Here is a 22,840-nt window from a genome sequence, read left to right on the forward strand (position 1 = left end):
TATAAATAAGCCGGAACTGTAAGCTCTTCCTTACGGTAAATTGCCAATAGTTCCAAGCACCATTTGGCCCCCATCAGAGTTCTCACTGGGCCGAGAACGAGCAATGGAGGCAAAGGCTAGGACATGACACTCTGATGAGGAGCAAGTATCTACAAAGTATCTCCCAAGGAAATACTAACTAATTACAAAAAGAAAGGCTCTCAATGCAGAGAGGGGGAGCTGCAGTGACTTGTGGGTGGTCCAGGGTCCCAGAGCACTGTTGCCACCGAGTCCATCCTGATGTGGAGGTGGCTTCCCGGAAGGGGGTAACAACACTCGTGTGTAGACTGGTTCTCCCTTAAAAGGAGCGACCTGGCAGAACAGTCTGGAGAACCAGGAGTCAACAGCCAAGAGGAAAAGAATGCAGGAAACCCACCAGGGTACAGCGAGAGCAGGCAGAAACTCTTGTGGTACAAATCTCACCAAACTGGATCTGGAGCTCCGCTTGCATACCCCTGGTGATGGGGAACTCACTACCCCCAGGAGACACTCCACTGCTGGTTTTGATGCCTAGAATGTCTGTCCTTTATGATTCAATCGAGCCAAGGTCTATAATCCTACCCCCACCTCCTGGTCCACCTTTGTGGGAAGTAGGAGACAAGTTTGCCTCCTTCCTTTTGATAATTTATCTGTATCGGCTCAACACAGGGGACATATGCATCTCCTCCTGTTAGCCTGAGCTTCTGGAAAAGGCCACTTTGAACATGTCATTCATATTGCCTCCTTAAACCAGGGCTGGCGTCCTTAGCACACCCCCAGCCCTTTGCCACCTCCCTCCACGATTCCCCAGGCGAATCCCCCAGTCCAGCCCTCCCCCAGCAGAACCTCAGGCCACCTTACTCTTTCTCGGGTCAGCCACCTAGCAACACCCTGCCCATCCCTTCCAGGGGCTGCTCAGAGGCCGCCTCCTCCATCTGGCCTCTCTGACCGCCCCAGCTGGAACGCTGGCACCCACCCCTGGCCCCACCTGGCTGCTCCACCTTCCCTCACGCAGGGGATACAGAGGTGGGTCAGGGGGTTGCAACAGAGCACGGGGGGACAAACACGCTGCTCTGCAGACACACTATGTGCTCAGGGACAGTGACGCCGCGGGGGAGGGGCTGTTGATTCTCCAGGGACAACCCAGGAAAGCTTCACGGAAGAGGGGTCGGAGCTGGGGCCTGGCTGCCTCCATCTCGCCTGGTACTTACGGTGTCAGGTAAATGACCGCAAAGTGCGGCAACAATCCTTTCCCTATAGGACACAGGACAGAAAGCCAAGAAACTCCTCCGAAGAGTCTATGGACCCAAAAGACAGGAGGGCAGGCTCTGAGAAATCAGGCACTCCTGGCCACCATCCCACCTACTCAAAGGTCTGATAGGAAGATTTCCACCAGAGGTATGAAGGGCCTTTGAGAAGGGACACCCAGAGGATTCCAGGATATCCACACAAGGCCAGATAGGGCAGCCTATTAGCCAAATACACTACAAAGTCGATGGTTATGCATGACGTCACTCAAGAAAACATCTACCAGCTCCACGCTGTGTGCAAGAGGTGCGGTGCGTCAGGTGGGACAGGGAGACAGGGTCTCAGGTGGGGCCCCAGCCCCGCCACAGAGCAGGTGAGGGACACAGGGAGAGACACCTGCCCTCTGGGGCCTGTGTGTCCTCACCTGTCCAGCACGCTGCCCACCTCTCCGACAGAGACACCAGAAAGCCCCTTGTACACTGTAAAGTGTGGAGACAGCATGAGGGGCATCTGGAAGACAGCTGCATGGTCGTACTCCTTTGCCACATTTCTAGACCAGGGTCAGTGACCTAGGGTACACGGGCCACATCTGGCCGGCCACCAACTTTTGCACAGCCCAAAAGCCGGGAAGGGCTCTCCGTTGTTAAGGGTTGGAGAAAAAAATTAAGAGAGTAACAGTTCAGGATATGTGAAAATGACATGAAATTCACATCCCGGCGTCCATAAATCAAGTTTGACCAGAGCCCGGTCCCACCCGTGTGTTTATTATCTGCAGCTGCTCTTGGGCTACGCGGCAGAACGAGAGTTTCAACAGAAATCCGAGGGCCCGCGAAGCCCAAGTACGGACTGTCTGGTCGCCCCTGCCCTGGATGATGAGGCTGGACAGAGCCCCTGCCCGGAGGCAGGTGACCCCACCCACCCCAAGCTCCTTCAGCCTAGCTCCCCGCCTCCCGCAGCGCAGTCGCGACCCCTCCTCTCACCCGGGCTCCCCACCACTCAGTGCGATCCTGGGCCCCCCTCCACCCCCCCAGGGCTCGAGCGCACACACCTCCTGTCAAACTCCTTGTAGGTGCTCTGCAGCCAGCCCAGGGACGGCTTGTTCCGGCTGTTCAGCCCGTGGTGGAAGTAGACAACGGTGTAATCACTCTCCACGTACTGGTCCAGCATGTGCTTCAGGTACCTGGGCACAAAGCACAGACTCGGCTTCGAAAATCACCCTGTCACTGTCACCGAAACCAAGGATGCTTTCCCCAGAACAGAAGCCGTGGTGGTCCAGTGGGTGCCAGCCCCACCAGGTCACAGGGGGACCCATCCAGGGCCCGTGGGGGCCCACCTGCAAGGGGGCCCCGTCCTCGTTTGTTAGAGGAGGCTCAGAGAGGTTGAGCCCTGAAGGTCACGGTCACCCAGCTAGCAAGCGGATGTGACAGGCCAAAAAGTGGTCCAGAAGAGACATCCACATCAAATCTCAGGAGCCCGTGAATGTGACCTTATTCGGAAAAGGGTCTTTGCAGGTGTGACTAAGGCAAGGCTGTCGCAAGTGGGTGTTTCTCCTAGATGATCCAGGCGGGCGCTAAACATACCACCTGTGTCACAACAGGACAGAAAAAAAGGGAAATCACAGGGCGCCTGGGTGGCTCAGTTGGTTAAGCGACTGCCTTCGGCTCAGGTCATGATCCTGGAGTCCCGGGATCGAGTCTCGCATTGGGCTCCCTGCTCAGCAGGGGGTCTGCTTCTCCCTCTGCCCTCTTCCCTCTCGTGCTCTCTCTCATTCTCTCTCTCTCAAATAAATAAATAAAATCTTTAAAAAAAAAAAAAAGGGAAATCACAGAAGGGGGCTGTGTCTGAGAAGAGAGAGGCAGAGCGGAGAGTGACGGGGCGCCCGGCTCCTGCCAACACCTTGGGTTCAGCCTTCTGGCTGTGAGAATAAATGCACTGCTTCACACCACCCAACTGCAGTGATGAGTTAGTAGCAGCCGGCGGGAAGTAAGAGAGGCCACGCTGGGATGCGAACCCAGGACAGACCCCGAGCCATTCTGCTGCGTCTCTAGGAGCATGCAATTCCTTCCTTCCTGATTTAGCTCTGAGCGTTTTTTCTCGTGAACATAAAGCAGGGTCCTGACTCTGCCCTGCTTCTGTCACATGACCACACGCCGCAGTATGAGTCCCGCAAAGCTCCACGATCCCCTCCAGCCCTAGGCCTCGTCCAGCCACCCGCAGGAGGACAGCTCCAACGTCCCTCGTCATTTTGGCAGGGGCCACCAACATCGAGCAGGTCAGACCGGGCTGCCCGAGGCATCACCTAAAGCACATCTCGTCCTTAATTCAGCCCGGCTCCCATGACCCCGTGGCAGGGAGTAGGCCTGCTTTCGCTGTGTGCCCTGCCAAGGCAGCCTGCCGGGAGCTCTGGGTCCAATGGGTGTGGGCCGGGTGCTCCTGGGGACAAGCGTCCGCAGCACAGCTCCAGGAGAAACACCCAGCAGCCCCTGCCTGTCTGCAAGTGCTCAGCGGCTCAGGACACCGAGGGGGGATCTTTATCTTGCACAAAAGGATGTCAGCTTCTCCTCTGCTCGTCTGACTATAAGCATCATCAGAGCGCCCTCGGCCCAAAGCACTGACTCTCTGAACAGCAGGCTTTGCACGAATTTTCTCACTTAATCCCCACCACAGCCCTGGAGGCAGGCACTATAGGCCCATTTTACAGAGCAGTCAACTGAGGCCGGCCGAGGAGAACCAGGAAGGGGTAGAGCCGGGATGTGAATGGAGCAGTCCACTCTCTTGCCCACGCTGTCCTGCCCCCAGAGAGCCACGCACTCTCACCTGTCGTCTCTGATGTATAAACCCAAGGCAAAGCTGACCTGATGTGTCCAAGGTTTGGGCTTATCTGTTGGGGAAGCAGGCCCAGCGCCCAGACACTCTCCAGCGCACTTGCTCAAACACCCTTTGGACTAATCCACCGGGGAACTCTTCACTAAGGCCATCCTTCTGTCCCCCTCGAAGACAGAAGCCAGGCTCAGATCTGTAAGTCCACAGAGCACCCGCACTGCCAGGAACGCCTCAATCCTGCATGGATGGTCTCCTTTGCATTTCCCAACTCTTGGGAGGGGAGACCAGGGGAACGTCTCCGGTCAGCTCACTTATCCACACTGGACACCTGGACACTTCCGGTCCAAGCAGGCACCCTTCCCCTGGCCCAGCGCGCTCCCTGGTTCTTCCCGCGAGCAAGCCGAGCTCTCTCCCTGTCCGGGTACATCTGGCACTCGGCGTGCTCAGCGCAGGAAGTCATTAACTAAATTACTGGTTGAGCTTCAAAGACACGGACTTATTTCTTCACCCACTGCAAAAATAGGAGTGCACATCTGGCCACAAGAAAGCTACTGCTTGGACAGGGAGAGGGAGGATGGTGTGTGCGGTGGCAATGTTTTCCATGGAAACATGGAAAAGACTCCATCTTGGCGCTCTTCCTAGCAAGGCCAAGAAGCCCACAGGGCACCTTTGAGGAAATTAGAAAAAGGTGCTCCTTTCTCTAGATAGACACCCTCCAGCATTGGGTGAGAGCAGCGGCAGCTGGATGGCAGCCCATCACTGTGTTGCCCTTGTGCAGTCAACAACCTACACAACTGTTCACAGAGGCTGTGCTGACCACTTCCTTCTGGTAGTGAAGGTTTCTGAGGCAGGCACATGAAAAAACACAATGTACCCGTTACTGTCAGAGGTAGTTTTGTTTTTGTTTTTTTTGGATTGAGATGAAATTTGTAACATAACATTAATCATTTTAACATGAACAATTCAGTGGCATTGAGCATATCCACCATGTTGTGCAACCACCACCTCCATCCAGCTCCCAAGCATTCTCATGGCCCAAAAGAAAGCCCATAGCCATGAACGATTACCCTGCCTCCTGCAACCTCCTGCTTTCTGTCGGGGATCCTTCTGTCTTTACAAGGAAACAAATCCTGAACACCTCCTGGCCCAGCAGTGTACCTTCAGGGACATTTGACCCGCAGGTCATGGGTTTGTGATGCCGCAGAAGGAATAATCTGGCAAGGGACCCATGTTAACCTTGCAGGACCCCAGACAGGAGCTCTCCCTTACCCGGCACCCCTCTCTCTGTGTGCCCCGCATGTGCGAGCATGCTGGAGGGAGGCCAGCACCACCCAGGAGCGCCAGCTCGCTGCCCGGGGTGACCTCATGGACTCCATGGCAGATCTTGCCACCCAGCAGCAGTGTGGGCTAAAGACTCCTGAGCCCCTGTGGCCAGCAGGGTTCCTGCTGCCACCCTGTATTTCCCACTGCTGTCAGAAGATCCTTTAACGGACCAGACTGGAGGCTTGGGTCAAGGGGATTCTCACAAACCACCCCCAAAGGCTCTCACGTGCTTCTGGGACCCGCTCATGCTTTCATTAGAGCTGGGGGCTCCGGGCACGGCCACTGCGCACTATGCCGTGGGTGGAGAAGTGGGTCGGCCGGAACGGTCAGAACCGGGCATGGGAGCAGTGCTGGGACTGCGGTCAGGACGCACCGACCCGCCCAGCACCTCTCACGAGGCGCAGGCTCCCACCAGGAAGGAGGCACCGGAAGCAGCATACCAACACCCAGAGCGTCCAGACACCAGCAGCAAGGGACAAGACGGAGGCGGGCACCAACGAGACTTACTCCAGCAGACGCCTGTGGTTGAGCTCGTGGGAGGGGGGCATCCGGCAGCAGCTGAAGGTGATGACTCGTCTTCCAAAGCGGTCCTCTCCTGCAGGAGCAGACACGGGCGTGAGCCCCAGCAGCACCCAGGGCCACCTTCTCGTGGAACAGCCCCAGGCGTTCACGGAAAACGGGAGCCTCCCGAGCAGCCCCACCTGACCTAAGAGGCACAGGCGGCTGGCAGGTAGCAAAGACGGCACCTGCCGAGTGAGCATCTATTATACGACGCTGTGTACAGGAGCGAAGCTCACATTCAGCACCAGCCCGCACGGAGAAGCTGGGGCCTGGCGGGATTAAGTCCCCAGTGCAGAGCCGCACGGCTGGCCAAGGGCACCCGGGCTGGAACCCAGATGCATCTGGCTTCACAGCTAGTGTTTGGCCACCCTGCCCACTGCCTCCTCCCCACAGAATCAGAGTGTCGCCCTGAGCACCCCCAGGACTCTGGGCCTTGCAGAAGGCTGGGGTGGTCTGGGGGACAGTCACCCCTGGACATGACCTCACAGGATACAGGAGTCCTGATGCTCAGTGCTGGCCCTCAGCGTGGCCCCAGGGACCCTGCAACTCTCCTGACACAGTGGTGCTCACCACATGTGGGACAGCGCGGCGGGGAGGGAGGTGCTCCCCAAGGGCCGGTTCCTGTCTGATCATCTGTGTCCCCAGTACCCAGGCTCGTTGCCCATGCCTGTCCTCAAATTATGTCCAATAATCTGTCACTGATTGACTGAAAGACGGATTCTAGAGCCTGAAGAAAGCAAATACCTTTCTAGAAATTACATCACTTTAAACTCACTTTCATTGTGAAGAAAGGATTTACAGCTGTTTCCAGGGGTTTACTTAAAACGAGAGGATGAGAGCAGGGCTTTCCCACCCCCTCCAGCTCTGAACTGAACTAGTCGGGACAGCATACACGCTCGCTCGCACGCACACACGCGCGCCCACAGGCACACCCACGTGCATGCTCGTGCCCTGCCCTGACTGCACACCCAGGACGGCTGCTTGTTACTGAGGACACGTCTGGATCTTCCCAGGAGCCCGGAAGCTACTCTGATACTCAGAATTCTTGAGCTGTTCCGGTTTCCAGACACAGCACCTTCTCATTTCCGAGGCTCCTTAGGGATTCTGCTCATGCCCCCCATGTGTCTAGAAAGCCCCTGTTTGGAAGGACTGCACCGGAAGCCTCACCAAATGGGGGCTTTGGGCACAAATCCTTCAATGGCTGTGCCCAGGAGGGGAGCGTCTCCCACACAGTTTCTAGCGTCTGAGGCCAGGGTCCCGTGGCCAAGCTGTGTCTGTGCTCACGTGTGGGGCACGAGGGAAAAGGACAGTGTTGCTTCTCAAGCTGGGATCTTCTGTGTGGCTACTGAAGCAACGGGAATTAATGTCCCCTAGAGCTGGGAGAGAAAGTTAGCGTCCGTGATGAAAGGTCAAGAACCCCGAGTGGCGTTATCATCGTCAATCAGGCCAAGTGGAAAGTCTCGGGATGTACTAAATAATTTGGCAAATGGAAGACTAGGTCAACAAGCGTTCACTGGAGGCCCACTGTGCACTCAGCTGTGGGAAGAAGGACCAGACATGGCCCTCGCCTGGCCCCACCGTCACGGGCAAAGGACAGTGATGTGGGGACGGGGTCTTCGCCCAGCTCCACAAGCCCCTGAGAAACTGGGGGGCTCCAGCAGCCAGAGGCTACGTCTCCAGTGCCTTCCACCTAGCTGGGCTTAGGCCACACCTCACAGGCGAAGGGCTCCATCCTCCACAGAGCGGTCCTCACTTCAGACAGCAGCTGCTGGTCGGGGGTCCCCAGGCCACCCCAATTCTGACCAGCTGGCTACAAATCCAGAGGTTCCCACGACCCCCTCACGAACGGTAATTCACTAGCTCACTTGCATTTTATCATAAAGGACACCAAGCAAGACCAGCAAAAAAGGGGAGACGCAGGGGGCAGGGTGGGAGGATCCTGGACATGGAGCCCCCCTGCCCTCTCCCCCTGCAGTCAAGCAGATCGACACGTCACCAACCACCCAGGGCACATGGCTCCAGAGCCCTTTACTGGTTTCATCACAAGGGTGTGGCTGACGGAGTCATGATTCAATCAATACGCAGCTCGGTCAATCGATCAATCCAGATCGATTCCCTGGCAATGGACTGAACGCAGTCTCTAGCCCCTGGAGGTCACAAAGCACTGACCCTCTGATCCTGGTTGGTCCTTCTGGCTCAGCAGCCCCGTCCTGAGCTGTCTTGGCAGCATACACGACCCGGGGTCCCCTGGGGGCCTCCTCTCTGGCATAAACCAGCAGGAATCACAAAGCTGCTATCACTTGGGAAATTTCAAGGATTTAGAGGTTACTTCCCAAGAATCAGGGACAAAGGCCAGACACGTCATTTACCTCCCCGTGTCGCACGACCCTGCACCCCCACCATGACCTACTGTGCCAGAGGGTGCGCTGCAGGGCTGTGGAGGGGCTGCCACCCAGCAGGCCAGAGACGCAGAGGCCAAGCTCCAGAAAGGGAAGATGAAGCAGGAACTGGGGCTACAGGCAAGGCCTTGCTGAGGGCAGAGCGGACGTCTGCTCACAGGACTCCCCGGTCGGCTGAGGAACAGCACGGGGTCTGACACAGACGTGCCCCCGCGGGCTGCAGGTTGTCATGGGAAATGATGGTGGAAGGAGAGGTCAAGGCCACAGGGATGAGGACACTCAGGGTTTGACTTTACCCAGCTGACACCGGGGAGCCAGTGAGGAGGGGAAGTAAGGGACACCATCTGATGGGTCATTCCAAAGGCCCTTCGGCCACTGGTGGAGGGAGGCCCGGAGCAGGGCGTCCCAAGCAGAGACTGTATGGTGGAAGGGAATGAGGAGGTGGGGGACAGAGACCTCCAGGACTGGGGAGGGGCTTGGTGTCCAAGAATGCCAACCCTCCAGGCAAGGCCAGGATGTGGCACGTCTCCATCAGACACCAGCACCCTGCCCTGCTCAGACCACAGGCCCCGCTTCCCTCCTGACCCTGGTTTGCCGGTCTGCCGAGAGCGAGTGGGAGGGGTTCCCGGCCTGTCCGAGGCCCCCAGACCCGTGGCTGCTGAGAGGCGCTGTGCTGGCCAGGCGAGGGGACGTAACACTGCGGCTCAGGTCAGCGGGCCCAGAGGGTGGAGGGCATGCAGAGACAAGGCAGGTCCGGGGCAGAGTCTGGACTCCGTTCAGCCAGCGATAGGGCGTGAGGGGCACTGAGCAGGCCATGAGCCCTGTCTATCCACCATCCGCAAACAAGGGTGAGAAGCATCCCTGGCCAGAGCACAGTTCGGGCAAGCCAGAGGCAAACACACAGAAGGGGGCTGGGAGCCCAGTGCCCACATCTGGCCCAGTCCCTTCTCATGCTGCTTGTATAAAGCACTGACTTGTTCACTCCTTCACTGCACGAACACTTAACTATGCACCTACTGGTTGCACAGTTCATCAACTTGCAGGATGCTGAGCTACCAGTGAAGGCTTTATACTTCCCTCAAAATCAAAAGGGCAACTAACTTAGCATTTTCTTTTCACGTCAACAGATTTCTAAATGTCCCCGAAGCTAACATCCCAGCATTACTCAGACTGGACAGACTCACGAAGCTTACAGCGAGTGTGGCGGTGGGCACACTGGGTTTGTGAAAAAGGAGAGAAGAAGGACAGGCTAGGCCCTGGCTGTGGGGACAGAATCCCTGCCCCCTCACAGCCAGGCAGCCCCAAGCCAGCCTCTCTGCCGCTCTGCAGATACAGGCTCAAAAATAAAAGTGGCTGGGAAGGGGCACCTGGGTGGCTCAGTCGGTTGAGCACCCAGCTCTTGGCATTGGCTCAGGTCATGATCTCGGGGTCGTGGGATTGAGTCCCGCATCAAGTTCCACGCTCAGCAGGGAGTCTGCTTGAGATTCTCTCTCCCTCTGGCCCTCCCCACACTTTCTCTCTCTCAAATAAATAAATCTAAAAAAAAAAAAAAAAAACACTGGCTGGGAAGGACTGAGTCAGTAACTTCAATCAAGTCTTGGCATAGCCCTGGCATATAGTAAGTGCTCAATAAATGTGACCGTTTCCACAGGCCAGAGCTGGGTGTCTCCAGGCATGCTGTTTCATTTACACAAGAGGGAGCTGAGGCCCACTGGAGCGGGGTTCACGCTCACAGCTGGCCGGCTCCAAGGGCGGCACCCCCAGCCTGGCGGGCACAGCGCCCTCCGCCCCTGAGCACCCCGCGACGCCCGTGGGCAGGCCTCCCAGGCGGCCCAGAGGAACCCCCGGGACAGCCAGGCCTCCCACTTACTAAGCAGTCAACGCAGCACCCGCATTAATGGTATCAGTCAATATGAGTAAATACCCCTCCGTCATTCTCCGCTAACACAGGCCAGCGTATCGAAAACAGGCTTCAACATGATATAATGTGGAAGGAAATGAAAACTATCAATAAAATGCAAATTCTGTGAGGCATCAGTTTAATTCATGACCCCTATTCCTCCCCTCACTGTGCACCACTCAACATCGCTCACTGTCTCCGAGACAGGGGAAGCCCAGTTTATGAATAAAGGAACGGCTCCCGGAGCCATCTCCGGGAACGCACTCCAGACGATCCGTCATCTGCTCTGAGTGAAGGACGATTAAAATGCATAATAAAGGCAGTCGCAATCTAACCAGGAGTGATTTGGGAGTTTGTCTCTTTGGGTTTTTGTTTTAAGGCTGCTCATCTTTTTTTGCAGAAATAAAAGGAGACATGAAGGCCCATTTTGTCTGCATCCTGCAGGGAAGGAATCTAAACTGAGGGGAAAGATCCAGGTCTGGGGCGGCAACCTGTCATCCAGGAGGACCAGATCCGCCTGTCCCCCCCTTCTCTTCTCTCTCACCACCTCTGCGTCTCTGGATTACACCTCCGGCCTCTCTGCTCCTCGGGCCCAAACCCACCCCCCGCCTACCCCGCTCTCCACCCTTGTCATGTCCTTCTGGGCTCACAGCCCTGGCCCCAGACTGAGCTCCAGACGGTGACCACTTCTTAAAATGCTGAAATCAACTTTATTTACAAAACACTATCTTAAAGAATTACAATTCTACAAAGCTTCTATTTGGCCACGTGCACACCCCTTAAATATAGACAGATCATTCAATATTACTTTGTACAACACTCCAATTTCTAGCTGCAGTTCTGCATGTCCAGCTCTGGGGGAAGTGACACCCAGAGAGGAAACTAGGGGGGTCCCCCTGGTGGGGAGTGAGGTCTGCTCACGCCCAAAGTAGACCCCTTGGCAGGAGTCAGAGGGTGGCCCACGTGGCTTCCCGGTGGAGCAGAGGGAAGGGTTCTAGGTGGTGAACTGTCCCCCGGGCGAGCCAGCCCCACAGGAGCCTGAACCAGAGTTAGGGACGAGGGGACAGAGCCGGATGCCCGGGTGAGGCTGGGAGGAGGGGGCAGGGGACTGACCCTCAGCGAGGGAATGCCAGGGGCTCTCGCCAGGTGCTCTGATAGAAAAGCCAGTGGTGGTTTCGGGGATGCTGATTTCTCTCTCCTTAACCGGTGGTTCCTCCGGGTCGGAGTGTCTCGATCTCCGTTGCTCTAGTTCTTTGACAGTGAGGTCTATCTCAGCCACGTGTAGAGCTGTCTCTGTCTGGCTCTGCTTCAGCAGCCTCTGCCTGACTCCTGAGGACCTCTGGCTGGGCTGGCATCTTTTAAGGGGGGGTCTGAGGGCCTCAGGTGTTCTCTAAAGATAGTTAAATGTCTCAAGAAGCTGGCGTTTAAGTGAGAACTCTGATCTAAAACGGGAGAACTCTCCAGAATCTGAGGACTGCCACCCAAGCTGTCATCACTCATAGCACAGAAACCCGTAGCTTGAGGACAGGCTCAAGCGTTCCACCATGATAACCTCAGAGCATCTCTGGAAGAATCTGCCCACAGCTCAAGGCGCCCACAGACCCTTAACGTTAGGTCCTGAAGGACCCACCACAAACCGCGGGGCCACCACAGCCTCGTTCCAGGAAGGAACCCTGTCCCGGCCCCAGGCCCCCAGCCCAGCAGGTGGAGATGAGGCAGGGCCCCCATCTCTTGACTGAACTCTCATCCCACTCTGCTAGGGCCCCTTCCCAGTCAGGTTTCAGCTGGTCCTCCAGCCTGACGTTGAAAATCTCTCTCCACAGCATGAACTCAGACCACTGTTCTTGCTCCTATTGGGGCCCCACGCAGCCACCATCGGCACCCCCCACACGGCGGCAAGAAGGGTCACTCTAAACCACAAGCCCCACAGTGCTGGCCCTCTGCCTCACGTTCCCCAGAGCCCCGTGACCAAGTGTAGACTCCTGAGCACACCCTCGAGGTGCTGAGGACGTGGTCCCGCTAAGAGGCACCTCAACGGAAGTACAAAAAGATCTCATGGGAAGCTGTCTATACGCGATGCGCTTCATCCGTAAAGGGATGAAGGGAAAGGCATGGAGAAGGCCTACCTACCAACGCCAGTAAGAACAGAGCTGGCCCAGCTGGCCCGACTACATGAACGTCAGACGTGGCTGTCATCACGGGCGCATGGCCGGACGTAAAGGAAGGCACTTCGAAACGATGCAGAGGTCAACACATCAAGAAGACACAACAACCCTAAGTGTATGTGCCCCCAAAAACAAAGTGTCCAGACACATGGAACAAAAGCGGACAGAATCAGAGGCAGAAACTGACAAATTCCAACCATGGGCGCTCTGAGCAGCCCTCAGTCAACAACTGATAGACGTAGACACAGAAGCAGAAGGAGGCAAATCTAGACAATACCACTCATCAACTGAACCTGACAGAAATACGCAGAACATTCTGCCCAGCGCTGCGGGATACATATGCCTCTCGAGCGTGCAAGGGACATCCGCCTAGACAGCTCATGTGCAAGGCCACCGCTTCTCAGACTTTTAGGTCTTGGAACCCATCGATACTCTAAAAAATTACTGACGGCCTCAAGGACTTGTTTGTTTGTTTTTAAAGATTTCATATGTTTATTTACATATATATAAATAAATAAATTTATTTTAGAGAAAGACAGAGCATGTGTGAGCTGGGGGAGGGGCAGAGAAGGAGAGAGAATCCCAAGCAGGCTCCGAGCTCAGTGCGGAGCCTGACACGGGGTTTGATCTCATGACCCTGAGATCATGACCTGAGCGAAACCAAGAGTCAGTCGGAGGCTCAACCAACTGAGCCACCCAGGTGCCCCGGTCCTCAAAGAGTCTTAAAATTTTTTAAAAGGTGGGTTATTTCTATAGAAACTGACCATACTAGTAACCTAAAAGAGAAAATTTTAAAATATTTATTCATTCATTTAAAAATAACCCATTGCAGGGGCGCCTGGGTGGCTCAGTTGGTTGAGCATTTAACTCCTGACTTTGGCTCAGGTCATGATCTTGGGGTCGTGGGATCGGGCCCCACATCAGGCTCCACGCTGAGCACAGAGTCTACTTGTCCCTCTCCCTCTGCTCCTCCCCTGCTCATGCACGTGCTCTCTCTCTCCCTCTCTTAAATCAAATTTAAAAATCTTTAAAAATAATCCATTGCATATTAACATAAATAATGTATTTTTTATTCTTATGAAAAATAACTATTTCCTGCCTTCCTTTTGTGGGCACCTGATCTGTGCTCCCACACAGGGTCCAGCAACCATCCCTGCTCCCTAAACCTTAAAGGTTCTCCAAAATGAATATCTGGGGCTCGAAATGGCTGGCCAGCTGTCCAATCCCCAACCTCTCCTTGGTCCTCTGCATGGAGCATGCACCAAAATACTTGCCATTTGTGTCTTGGGGGCCTCCCACTACTGAGAACCATTCCTCTGTTTCATCATCACCTTGACAAGATTCCAGCTCCTTGGGGCTAGGGACTAATGTTTATGGAGCTCAGCGCAGGGGACAAAGAGGTGAGATGTTAGGGTCACTGCCTATGACAGCTAATGCCATGTGTCACCTCGACTGGGCTCAGGGAGTCCCAGATGGCTGTAAAACATTATTTCTTCGTGTGTCTGTGAGGGGTGTTTCCAGAGGAGAGTAGCATTTGAACCAAGTAAAGAACGCCCTCCCCAAGGCAGGAGGGCGAATCCAATCTGTTAAGGGCCTGGATAGAACAGAAGGGCAAAGGGGTGAATTTGCCGTCTGCTTGAGCTGGGCTATCCACTTTCTCTAGCCCTCAGATACTGGGGGACACCAGCGCTCCTGGTTCTCCAGAGCTTGGGCTAGGTTAGACTAGAGGCCCTTCCTGGGTCCCCAGCTTGCAGATGGCAGATCCTGGCACTTCTCAGCCTCCACTGTCAAGCGAGAGCCAATCCCGACTATAAACCTCCTCTCGCGTGGACCTCTCTACATCCTCCTGGTCCCGTCCCTCTGGAGGACCCCGATGTCGTCAGCTGTTTCCAAACACAGGCAGGAGCTTTGGTTCCTACTGTGGCTTTCATTGTGGGGCCACAGCCAGCTGGAGGGAAGTGGCCCGGATGAACCCACCCTGTGCCACGGGGCCCACATGGCACGGTCAGTGTTCCTGGGACCACCCAGCTGTGACCCACCTGCCACCTGCAGGATGCCGTGCCTGGCCACGTCGTAGAAGGGGTGATTCATGCTCAGCACGGGGTCCTGGCCAGCCGAGGGCACCACCAACGGCCTTCTCACTATGCTCAGGGCAGCTGCCTGCTCCTCATCTTTCCGCAGCTCTATGGCAGACAACGAGGATTAGAGGAAGTCAGCTGTCTTCTCGAGGAAGAAGGGCAATGAGGGGGCCTCCTGGGTCTTTTTATAGGATAGTCACCATGCCTTAGCTGTGCACCCACTATGTGCCCATCTCTGCTGTGCTCCCACTATGTGCCCACCTTTCCTGTGCACCCACTATGCGTTTGCTCAGTGTGACCCCACTATGCATCTGCTTGGTAGTGTGCCCACCCCTCCTGTGCACCCACTATGCGCCCACCTCTGTATGCACTGAGCCTCCTCAGTGTGCAGAACCATGGAGGGATAAAATGAGACCTCGGGGCTGAATATTGCCCTCCACACCGACAGGAGTGGAAACGGAGGCTCAGACACGGGGAATGAGTGCCCAAGGTCACACTGCTCATGGACAGTGGAGTGTGGACTTGAACTTGATTCCCAGCTCCAAATTCCAACCAACCCAAGCCCTCCTGGACGATGTAGACACTGGTAGCCAGCAGGAAACCACAGCTGGGCTGAGGGCAGAAATGGGTTACTGTGCTATGAAGGAGGACAAAGGACGGTCTTCCAGTTTAATTTCAGTAGAGGGGGTTCCTTTGTGCAAAACAAATCAACGCTGAAATGTTTTCAGCTGGAAAAAGAATGAGACCTTCAAATTTCAGGCTAGACTTTGGTCCCCAGATGCACTGGGTGGAGTGTTCCTCCAAGATTCATGTCCGCCTGGAACCTCATGATGGGACCTTATTTGGAAATAATGTCTTTAGAGATGAAATGAGTTCAGACACGGTCATACTGGATTAGGGTGGACCCTAAATCAGATGACTGGGGCTCTGGTGCGAAGAGAAGAGACACAGACACAGGGAAGAAGGCCACATGAAGCATCCTGACAGATAAGCAGTGGACAGTCCCTTAAGCAGCAAGGGGAGCAAACTGGAAGGCACAATGACGGGTCCTCAGGAGCAAATCAGCAGCAGGTGTAAAACTAGCCGAGGCTTCCCGCATCTGGGTGGGACACACTGATGCCGGATGCAGAACAGAAAACTGTTTATTTCAGGGCTACAGGCCTTCAGCGGGTTCTTAGGATCTACTCCGTTTACTGTAAACCTGAGGGAGGAAAATGAATCCCCAGTGCACATAATAGGAATAGCCTCGCAGGTAAACTCGTACATGTAGGATCTTAACCAAAACGCCAGGGGGCGATCCCAGGGAGAGGCTCTCCTCCCAGCTTGGCCCCCACAACCGGGTGCCCTCGGGCATGTTTTCAAGTTACCCTGAGCCTCAGTTTGCTTGTCTTTAAGATGGGGATACAGAATCTGGCAGCTTATTGGGTAGCCTTAAGTAGCGAATGAGGATATTATTCCACTTAAGCCTCCCATGTACATATATTATCTATTAAAAGCAAACATACGCCAATGATCTCCTCACAGGACGAGGCTGGAAGGAGAACATACATTTACCTATTTCGGCCAGCATCTCCAAGTCCAGCCGGGACATGCTCTGCTGCTGGGCAGGGCGGCCCAGGCACACCTTTCCGATGCCACCTCTCGGGGACCCCGGCATGGGGTGTTTCCAATACCCTGTGGGAAAAGCAAAGAGAACCGGGGGACATTTAACACACAGGTACCCGCGAGGGCTCAAAGAATGAAGGAAATGCCCTTCGAGCGCCTGGCTTGCTTTTCTCTCTTTAACATGAAAAAAGCACCCGCTTCTGAACCCCAAGACCCCAAGTCAAGACGACGTTTCCACCTCTGTTCACCTGCCCAGCCCACCACCCTCCACGTGGGGGAGGTCCAGGGAGCTGGAGCCCCAAAGGTGTGGGGCCGTGTATGTGACTGCCTCTTGTTCAGGACCTGGCGCCCCTGGCTGGAGCTCCCTCTCACCAAGCAGCCCCATGTCCCAGGAGAGCAGGGCAGGGGGCCGCAGGGGAGGCGCATACCTTGAGCATGAACAGCACTATCAGGGCCGAATCCCTCAAGGCTACCATCATGCCTGCTCAGAGCAACGCACACTCACTCCTGCACCCATTTTATGGAGGGGGAAACCGAGGCCAGCAAAGATCAATTAGAACTGCTCGTGGCTGCACAGCTAGGAGTTACCAAACGTGGTTATTCTGGGCCCAGGATAATGCTTCAGTACCTGTGCAAATCTTTACAGAAATCCCTGGTAGTCCCCAAATTATGGAATATTTGCCCACGCAAAGGAATAAAGTACTGATACCTGCTACCACCCGGGTGAAACTTGAAAACGTGACGCTGGGCGAAAGAAGCCAGTCACAAAAGATGACATGATTTCATTTATACGAAATGTCCGGAACCGGCAAGGCCACAGACAGAAAGCGGGTTGGTAACAGCCAGGGGCTGTCCCAGGGGGGATGGGGACTAAGGAAGCGGCAGCCAAGCAGGACTGGTTCTTTCTAAGGTGAAGAAAACATCCTCAGAGTGACGGGGTGACAGGTGCACATTCTCTGTGAAGACGCTAAAAACACTGGACTATGTAGGCTTTGTGCGGGTTAGTCATATATTATGCGAATCATATCTCAATAAAGGTGTTTTAAAACATTAACAACGCAGGTGAAAAGAGCACATACACTTTGGCCCGCTTTTTAATAGCAAAAGGAAATGCACAGCGTTGCTAAAATGCCGTTTTCTAAGAGAGCTAGGATGAGGGTTAATAAATCCATTTACTTTCCCACATTTAGCCTTTTTTCATTTTTGCAGAAGCCTGTATTGCTCTTAATAGAACATACGTGATCTGAACTAAAACAATGCATGGCTGACAATGTAAAGAAGAATGTTTTATGAATATAAAAAAATTTAAAACCTTGCTCAAGCCCTCTTCTTCTTCTGCAAAACTCTCTGTAGGCTAAGTGCTATTTTTCATCTCCATTTTACAGATGAGAAAACCGAGCCAAAGGTCAGGGAGTCACCTGCTCAGGTGTCTTGGATCGAGCCCTGAATCCGGCTCCCTGCTCAGCAGCGAGTCTGCTTCTCCCTCTGCTTCTGTGATCTCTCTTGCTTTTGCTTTCTCTCAAATAAATAAAATCTTAAAAAAAAAAAAAGAAAGAAAGCCTGAAGCAGGCAAAGTGAACCTATGGTGACAGAGGTCAGCGAGGTGCCTACCTTGACAGAAGGGCACAGGGACTGGCCACGTTCTGTCTCTGGGTGCTGTTGTGTGTTTGGGGGTCAGATGTGTCAGGTACTCAGGGAGGGCTGCCCAGCAGGTGGAAAGGCTGCGTGCAGTTCCCTGGAGGAAGGAGGCGGGAGAGGGGTTGGGACCCACGTGGCTGGATGCCCAGGCCGCAGCAGGAGGGCGGGGACAGGGGGTCACACAGGCCTCGAACTTTCACTTGACAACCATGTCTTGGGCAGGGCAACGGGGCCCCGACACAGAGGGGAACAGATGTGTACCCTCAAAAGTGCTCAGGCTGAGAGAAGGACCCGAACAGGAAAAGGTCAGCAGGAGGAAGGGAGCTGACCTCACCGGAAACATATGGCAACCGACATAGGGCAAGGAGCTTGCTGAGGTCCCACATTGGCCAGGAAGGCCGCCTCCCAACACCAGGGACGTCAGGGGCCCAGCGTCCCCGGCCCGTGTGGCCTGCGCGGTCTGTGCTATGGCCAGAGTCCAGGCCTGCAGTCACACGGGAAGGGACTTCTTAGCTAGACAGAGTGGACAGTTGTCCTCTTGGCCACCAGCATTCCCTCCCCCTCTACAGGAACTCCCCCCACCTTCTCTCTCTCTCTCTCACACACACACACACACACACACTCCCTCTTCCTCACACACGTACACACACACATGCACACACACGCACGTATGCACAGAAGTACAAGAGCATACCACAGGCACACAGAGCCCGCGCGACGTGGAAGGAAGCTCCACTTTGGGCACCAAGGACGGAACGAGGGATCCTTGCCTGGCCAATCCTGGCACCAAATTCCCCAAGGCACAGAGATGAGGTCAGGAGTGATCACATGCCGCCATTCTAAGCAGACTGAATTCTAAGACTTCCATAAAAGCTACTGAGAAGAAATACTTTTTTTTTTAAGCAGGCTCAGGCAGAGCCCAACATGGGGCTCGATCTCACGACCCTGAGATCATGACCTGGCTGAAATCAAGAGTCGGACACTTAACTGACTGAGCCACCCAGGCATCCCGAGAGGAGACACTTCTTAAATGTATTCCACTGGACCCAAAACTGAGAGGATATGGGCCTGGCACGAACAAAGGTCACCACATGGAACATGAGAAAAATGAAGCCAAAGGCAGAAGACAGAACAAGATAGAGAAACAGTCCTCTAAAACATCATGCACCTGGACCCAGCTGCACCTGAATGCGAAGATCCAATAAATCCTCTTTTCTGCTTAAGCCTGGGTTTGGGTTTGGGTTTGGGTTACGGAGGACCTGTCACTTCTAACAAAATGAGTGCTTACATTTTTTTCTTTGAAAAGTCCGTGCCTACTGAAACACTCGATGAAAACTACTTCAACATTCCTACTTTAAGAGAACGATCACTGCTTTTCTCTTTGATTATGGTACAAGTGAATGAACTTCATTTCCAAAAACTCTGAGGGGGAAATCTGACTTTAGCAAGAGAGCCACATCATGCACCAGCCAGCTTCAACCCTACACCCACACCCAGTCCTGGCTCTCTCCCTCCACAGGATGCAGCTGGAAGTCCTAATTCCACAGGGCCCCCAAGGTCACTGCTCTCCCCTTGATGCAAACTTCCCTGTGCCAGGCTGATAACACAATCTCTTTGCGAGCTGGGTCCGCTTCATGTCGCCACAAGTCAACCCTTCGCCCTCTCTCTGCTCAGTGCATTTCCAGTTGGCAAAATGGCTTAACAGCAACACTAAAGGACTTCATTTAGGGGGACGAAAGCCTCCCCTAACCCTGTGAACAACTTTTATTTCTGCACATTGCCTCCAGTCCTTCATCCACAGGCACCCATATCCTATAAAGTCACAATCAGATTACATGTGCATGTCATAATCCACTCTGACCGCTCACTCCTCCCACCCCACCCCCAGCCATCGTCCCCAAACATCCCAGACCCCAGAACACTCAGCCCAAAGCCCCGGCCGCCAGCAGCAGCATGGCCCAGCACGGTCTGGGGTGGGAGCCGTGCCCCTTGCTGCAATGAAGCAGGAGATCAGGGGTGCGGGAAAGGGGGGGACCACACGACTGTGTCCAGACAAGTGTGGCCGGCACCCCAGTCACGCAAGCGAGCTTAGCGGCAGATGTCAGCGGCTCCCGGGGTGCGGCCACGCCGGGGACACACCTATGAAGACTTTTGCCAGAAGGTCTCCTGTGGATCTAGTGAAGCCTCCAGCACAGCTTTCTCGAAGAACTAGCCCTCGGGGATCAAAGAACACAGGAGAGGACACCGTGGGCGGCGGGGGGCAAAGCTCAGAGAAATCTAGAACAAGACATTCTACAAGACAACTGGCCTGGCCTCTTCGCAAGCTGTTATTTAAAAGAGAGAGAGAGAGACAGAGCAAGCAGGGGCAGGTTTGGGGGGACGGGGAGAGCGCCGTGGGACACTGGACCTAAGGAGACAAAGCGACCGCGTGCAGCACGGAGGCCTGCTGGAATTCTGGCTTATGGACGAGCAGTGGGGACAGTCCTGGGACAAAGGGGAGACATCTGCAGGGGCGTGTTCGCAGGGGCACCTCAGGTCCGGGTACACGGGACCGCATCCTCGCGTGCCGGACGCTTCCCCAGAGTTCGGCTAAGAGATGGACACACAGAGAATCCACAGTGGATGGCACCCATTTTTGAATTAAGTATGTGTGTGTTCTCTACGATTCCTTCCATGTTTCTGTACTCTGAACAATTCTGATAAAAAAAAAAAAGAAACAGCTGTGGACAGAGCGAGGGAGGCAGGAACGCAGCCCTTGCCGGGCCCCATGGCCCTGAGAAAGGCCACCATCCCCATTCGCCACAGAACAGAACTGAGGCCGATGAGGTGCGAATGCGATGAGGCTGATGAGCCCCAGGGTGCCTCCGTGTCTACGGTCTCTCTCCCCTCTCTCAGGGTTCACCCTGGCACAGATCTTTTGCATTTCCACTTCTGGGAGCCATGGCAACAGTGACCTAGCTCAGACTCCAGTTTCAGCCAGCCTCCTCCCTCCACCTCCCGCTGCACCCCTGCCCCATCCTGCCCCGTCCTGCCCCGTCTGCACTGGGGCCCGGGCCACCTGATGCCTGGGTGGCTCCCTCCTCTGATGGCTGTGTGGCCTTGCCCAGGCTTTCGCCCTCTCTGGGCTGAGATGGAGTAAGAGCCCTGCCCTGCCCCTCTCCCTGGCTTGCTGCCAGGATGCTGCCGGTGGGAGACCATGGCAGGGCACAAGGAGGGCGCCCAGGGCAGGGGGAAGCAGGTGAGGCCTCGGGAGCCACGCACACTCGAGTCCTGGCTCCGCTCTGCCTGTGATTCTGGGCCCTCGCCTCCAGCAAGGCCCCTCGCCAAGACACTGCCCCCTACCCCAGCACACACGACAATTCCAGACCAATGCCTCAAGCCCTGATTTCACACCAGTGCCTGGACCTGCCACCATCTCTGCCCACGGCCTCCCCCGGCTTGCACCTCCTGCCTTTTTCTGAGGTCACCTGACCCTGGGGGCCACGGCTTCTGAGGGCAGGGCAGGTAACAGGAGGGGAGCCCTACAGCCAGCTGGCAGGATGCAGCGCCCAGAGCCCCAGGCAAGGGAGGCCCGGCGCTGCCCGATGTGGACCCCGTGGCCCACTATGTCCACGTCGGGAGCCCTGGGCCACCTTCCAAATCCGGCTTTCCCCAAGCTGGGGGCAGCTCACTGGCACCAGGGAGGGTGGGAGGGCTGGCACCAGGCCTGGCTGCGAGCCACCCCCTCCCTGCATCAAAAGTGAGAAAAGAAACTCATCTACACCCACAGCTCTGACCACGGCCACGGCTGCTGGTCTGCGAAGAGCACTGGTCAGGAAGCCCTGTGAGCCGACAACATGGCTCACCTTAGTCACTTGTCCCGGGGGCACCCGACGAGACTGGCGGCCAGGCACAAGGGTGCCAAGGGCTGTTGCTGCCAGGGAGGGGGGCACCCCGTCTTGTGGGGGACTCCCTGCCACCCTGTCATTCTGCTATCCCTCACGCCAGGCAAGGGGGGCTCCCCGGAGTTCGATGATGGAAGGGGGCCGCCTTGTCCCCACCCCCAGAGCTTCCCGAGTCCCACACGCGCCCCTTTTGTGGGCTAGCCTGGACCGATACACCTGCTACAAGCCAGACCAACAGCTTGAAAGCAACCTTCTGGGGGCATGTCTTGAGGGACCCACCTGACCCACCTGACCCAGTGGAGAGCACATCTGGAACATTCTCACTTCAAAGCCTCGCAGGAGGCTCTGACCACCAGGGTGAACGACCAGAACGGACCCAGGCCTCTTCCTGCTCCTGTGCCCTTGGGGAAAGGCCTCCCTGCCGAGGAGCGCAGCTGGAGGTCCTGGCAAGGAACCGGCTGGGAGGTGGGAGTTCAAAGCCACTGAAGCCAAGAAGGCTTTGTTTTTCCTCCAGAGTCCGCTTGAACCAAACAGTGTGATATTTACTCTTTCTTTCTTTACAGACTCAAAACCTTTACCCAGATCGCCTACCTCAGAAAGCTCAGGCAGCTTTGTTTCGAAGTCTGCAGGCTCAGACGTGGGCATGCCACGCATAATCAGTGCCTTGTTGTGGCAACAGCTAGTCTGGGGGGTGGGGGTGTGGATCCATCAGGGTGAACCCTGGGAGCCACCCCCCACCCCCGCAATCCTATACTTGAGAGTAAAATAAGGCTCTCCCCACCATCCTGGAGTGCTCCCAGGGTTTGCACCAGAGTCTGACAGTTCCTCTCCCCCTGCTGCATGGGGTCAGTGGGACCCCACCCCACACAGGATGGTAGCATGGCCAGGGCAGGAGAAGGAAGCCCATTCCCGCTGCTGCCGCTAAGGAGCCTGGGAGTTCCTCAGGGAGGCCAGCATCCTGTTCCCACCAGGCACAGCCACTTTGTCTTCTGCAGGTCCAGGAGCCCAGGTGGTGCTGACTGGCTGGGAGGCATCCAGGGGAGCAGTGGGCTCTGGCACCAGGCTAAGTCTGGTCCCACTGGCCTTGGGATGGTTGATTTTTTATGTGTTAACTCCTCTGGGCAGTGCTGCCCAGATGTTTGGTCAAACACTAGCCCGGATGTTGCTGTGAAGGTATTTGTAGATGTGACTAATGTAA

At 55.5% G+C, this 22,840-nt stretch overlaps 1 protein-coding gene across 1 annotated transcript in view; it reads right to left on the minus strand.

The window, feature by feature from the left end:
- The window catches only part of ARHGAP8 (Rho GTPase activating protein 8), a 45,529-nt gene extending 31,001 nt beyond the window's left edge, over window positions 1-14,528 (minus strand). Inside the window, exons 1-3 of the mRNA XM_045872356.3 lie at window positions 14,477-14,528; window positions 5,920-6,007; window positions 2,315-2,446 (exon numbers count right to left, since the gene is read on the minus strand). Of these exons, the coding sequence (XP_045728312.1) occupies window positions 2,315-2,446; window positions 5,920-6,007; window positions 14,477-14,528 (272 nt within the window). The remainder of the gene's footprint in view (window positions 1-2,314; window positions 2,447-5,919; window positions 6,008-14,476) is intronic.
- Between the last annotated feature and the right edge of the window lie 8,312 nt (window positions 14,529-22,840).

Source organism: Mirounga angustirostris, unplaced genomic scaffold (assembly GCF_029215605.1).
Source record: "Mirounga angustirostris isolate CCGP_5_RB_7025 unplaced genomic scaffold, mMirAng1.0.hap1 SCAF_5, whole genome shotgun sequence".
NCBI lineage: Eukaryota > Metazoa > Chordata > Mammalia > Carnivora > Phocidae > Mirounga > Mirounga angustirostris.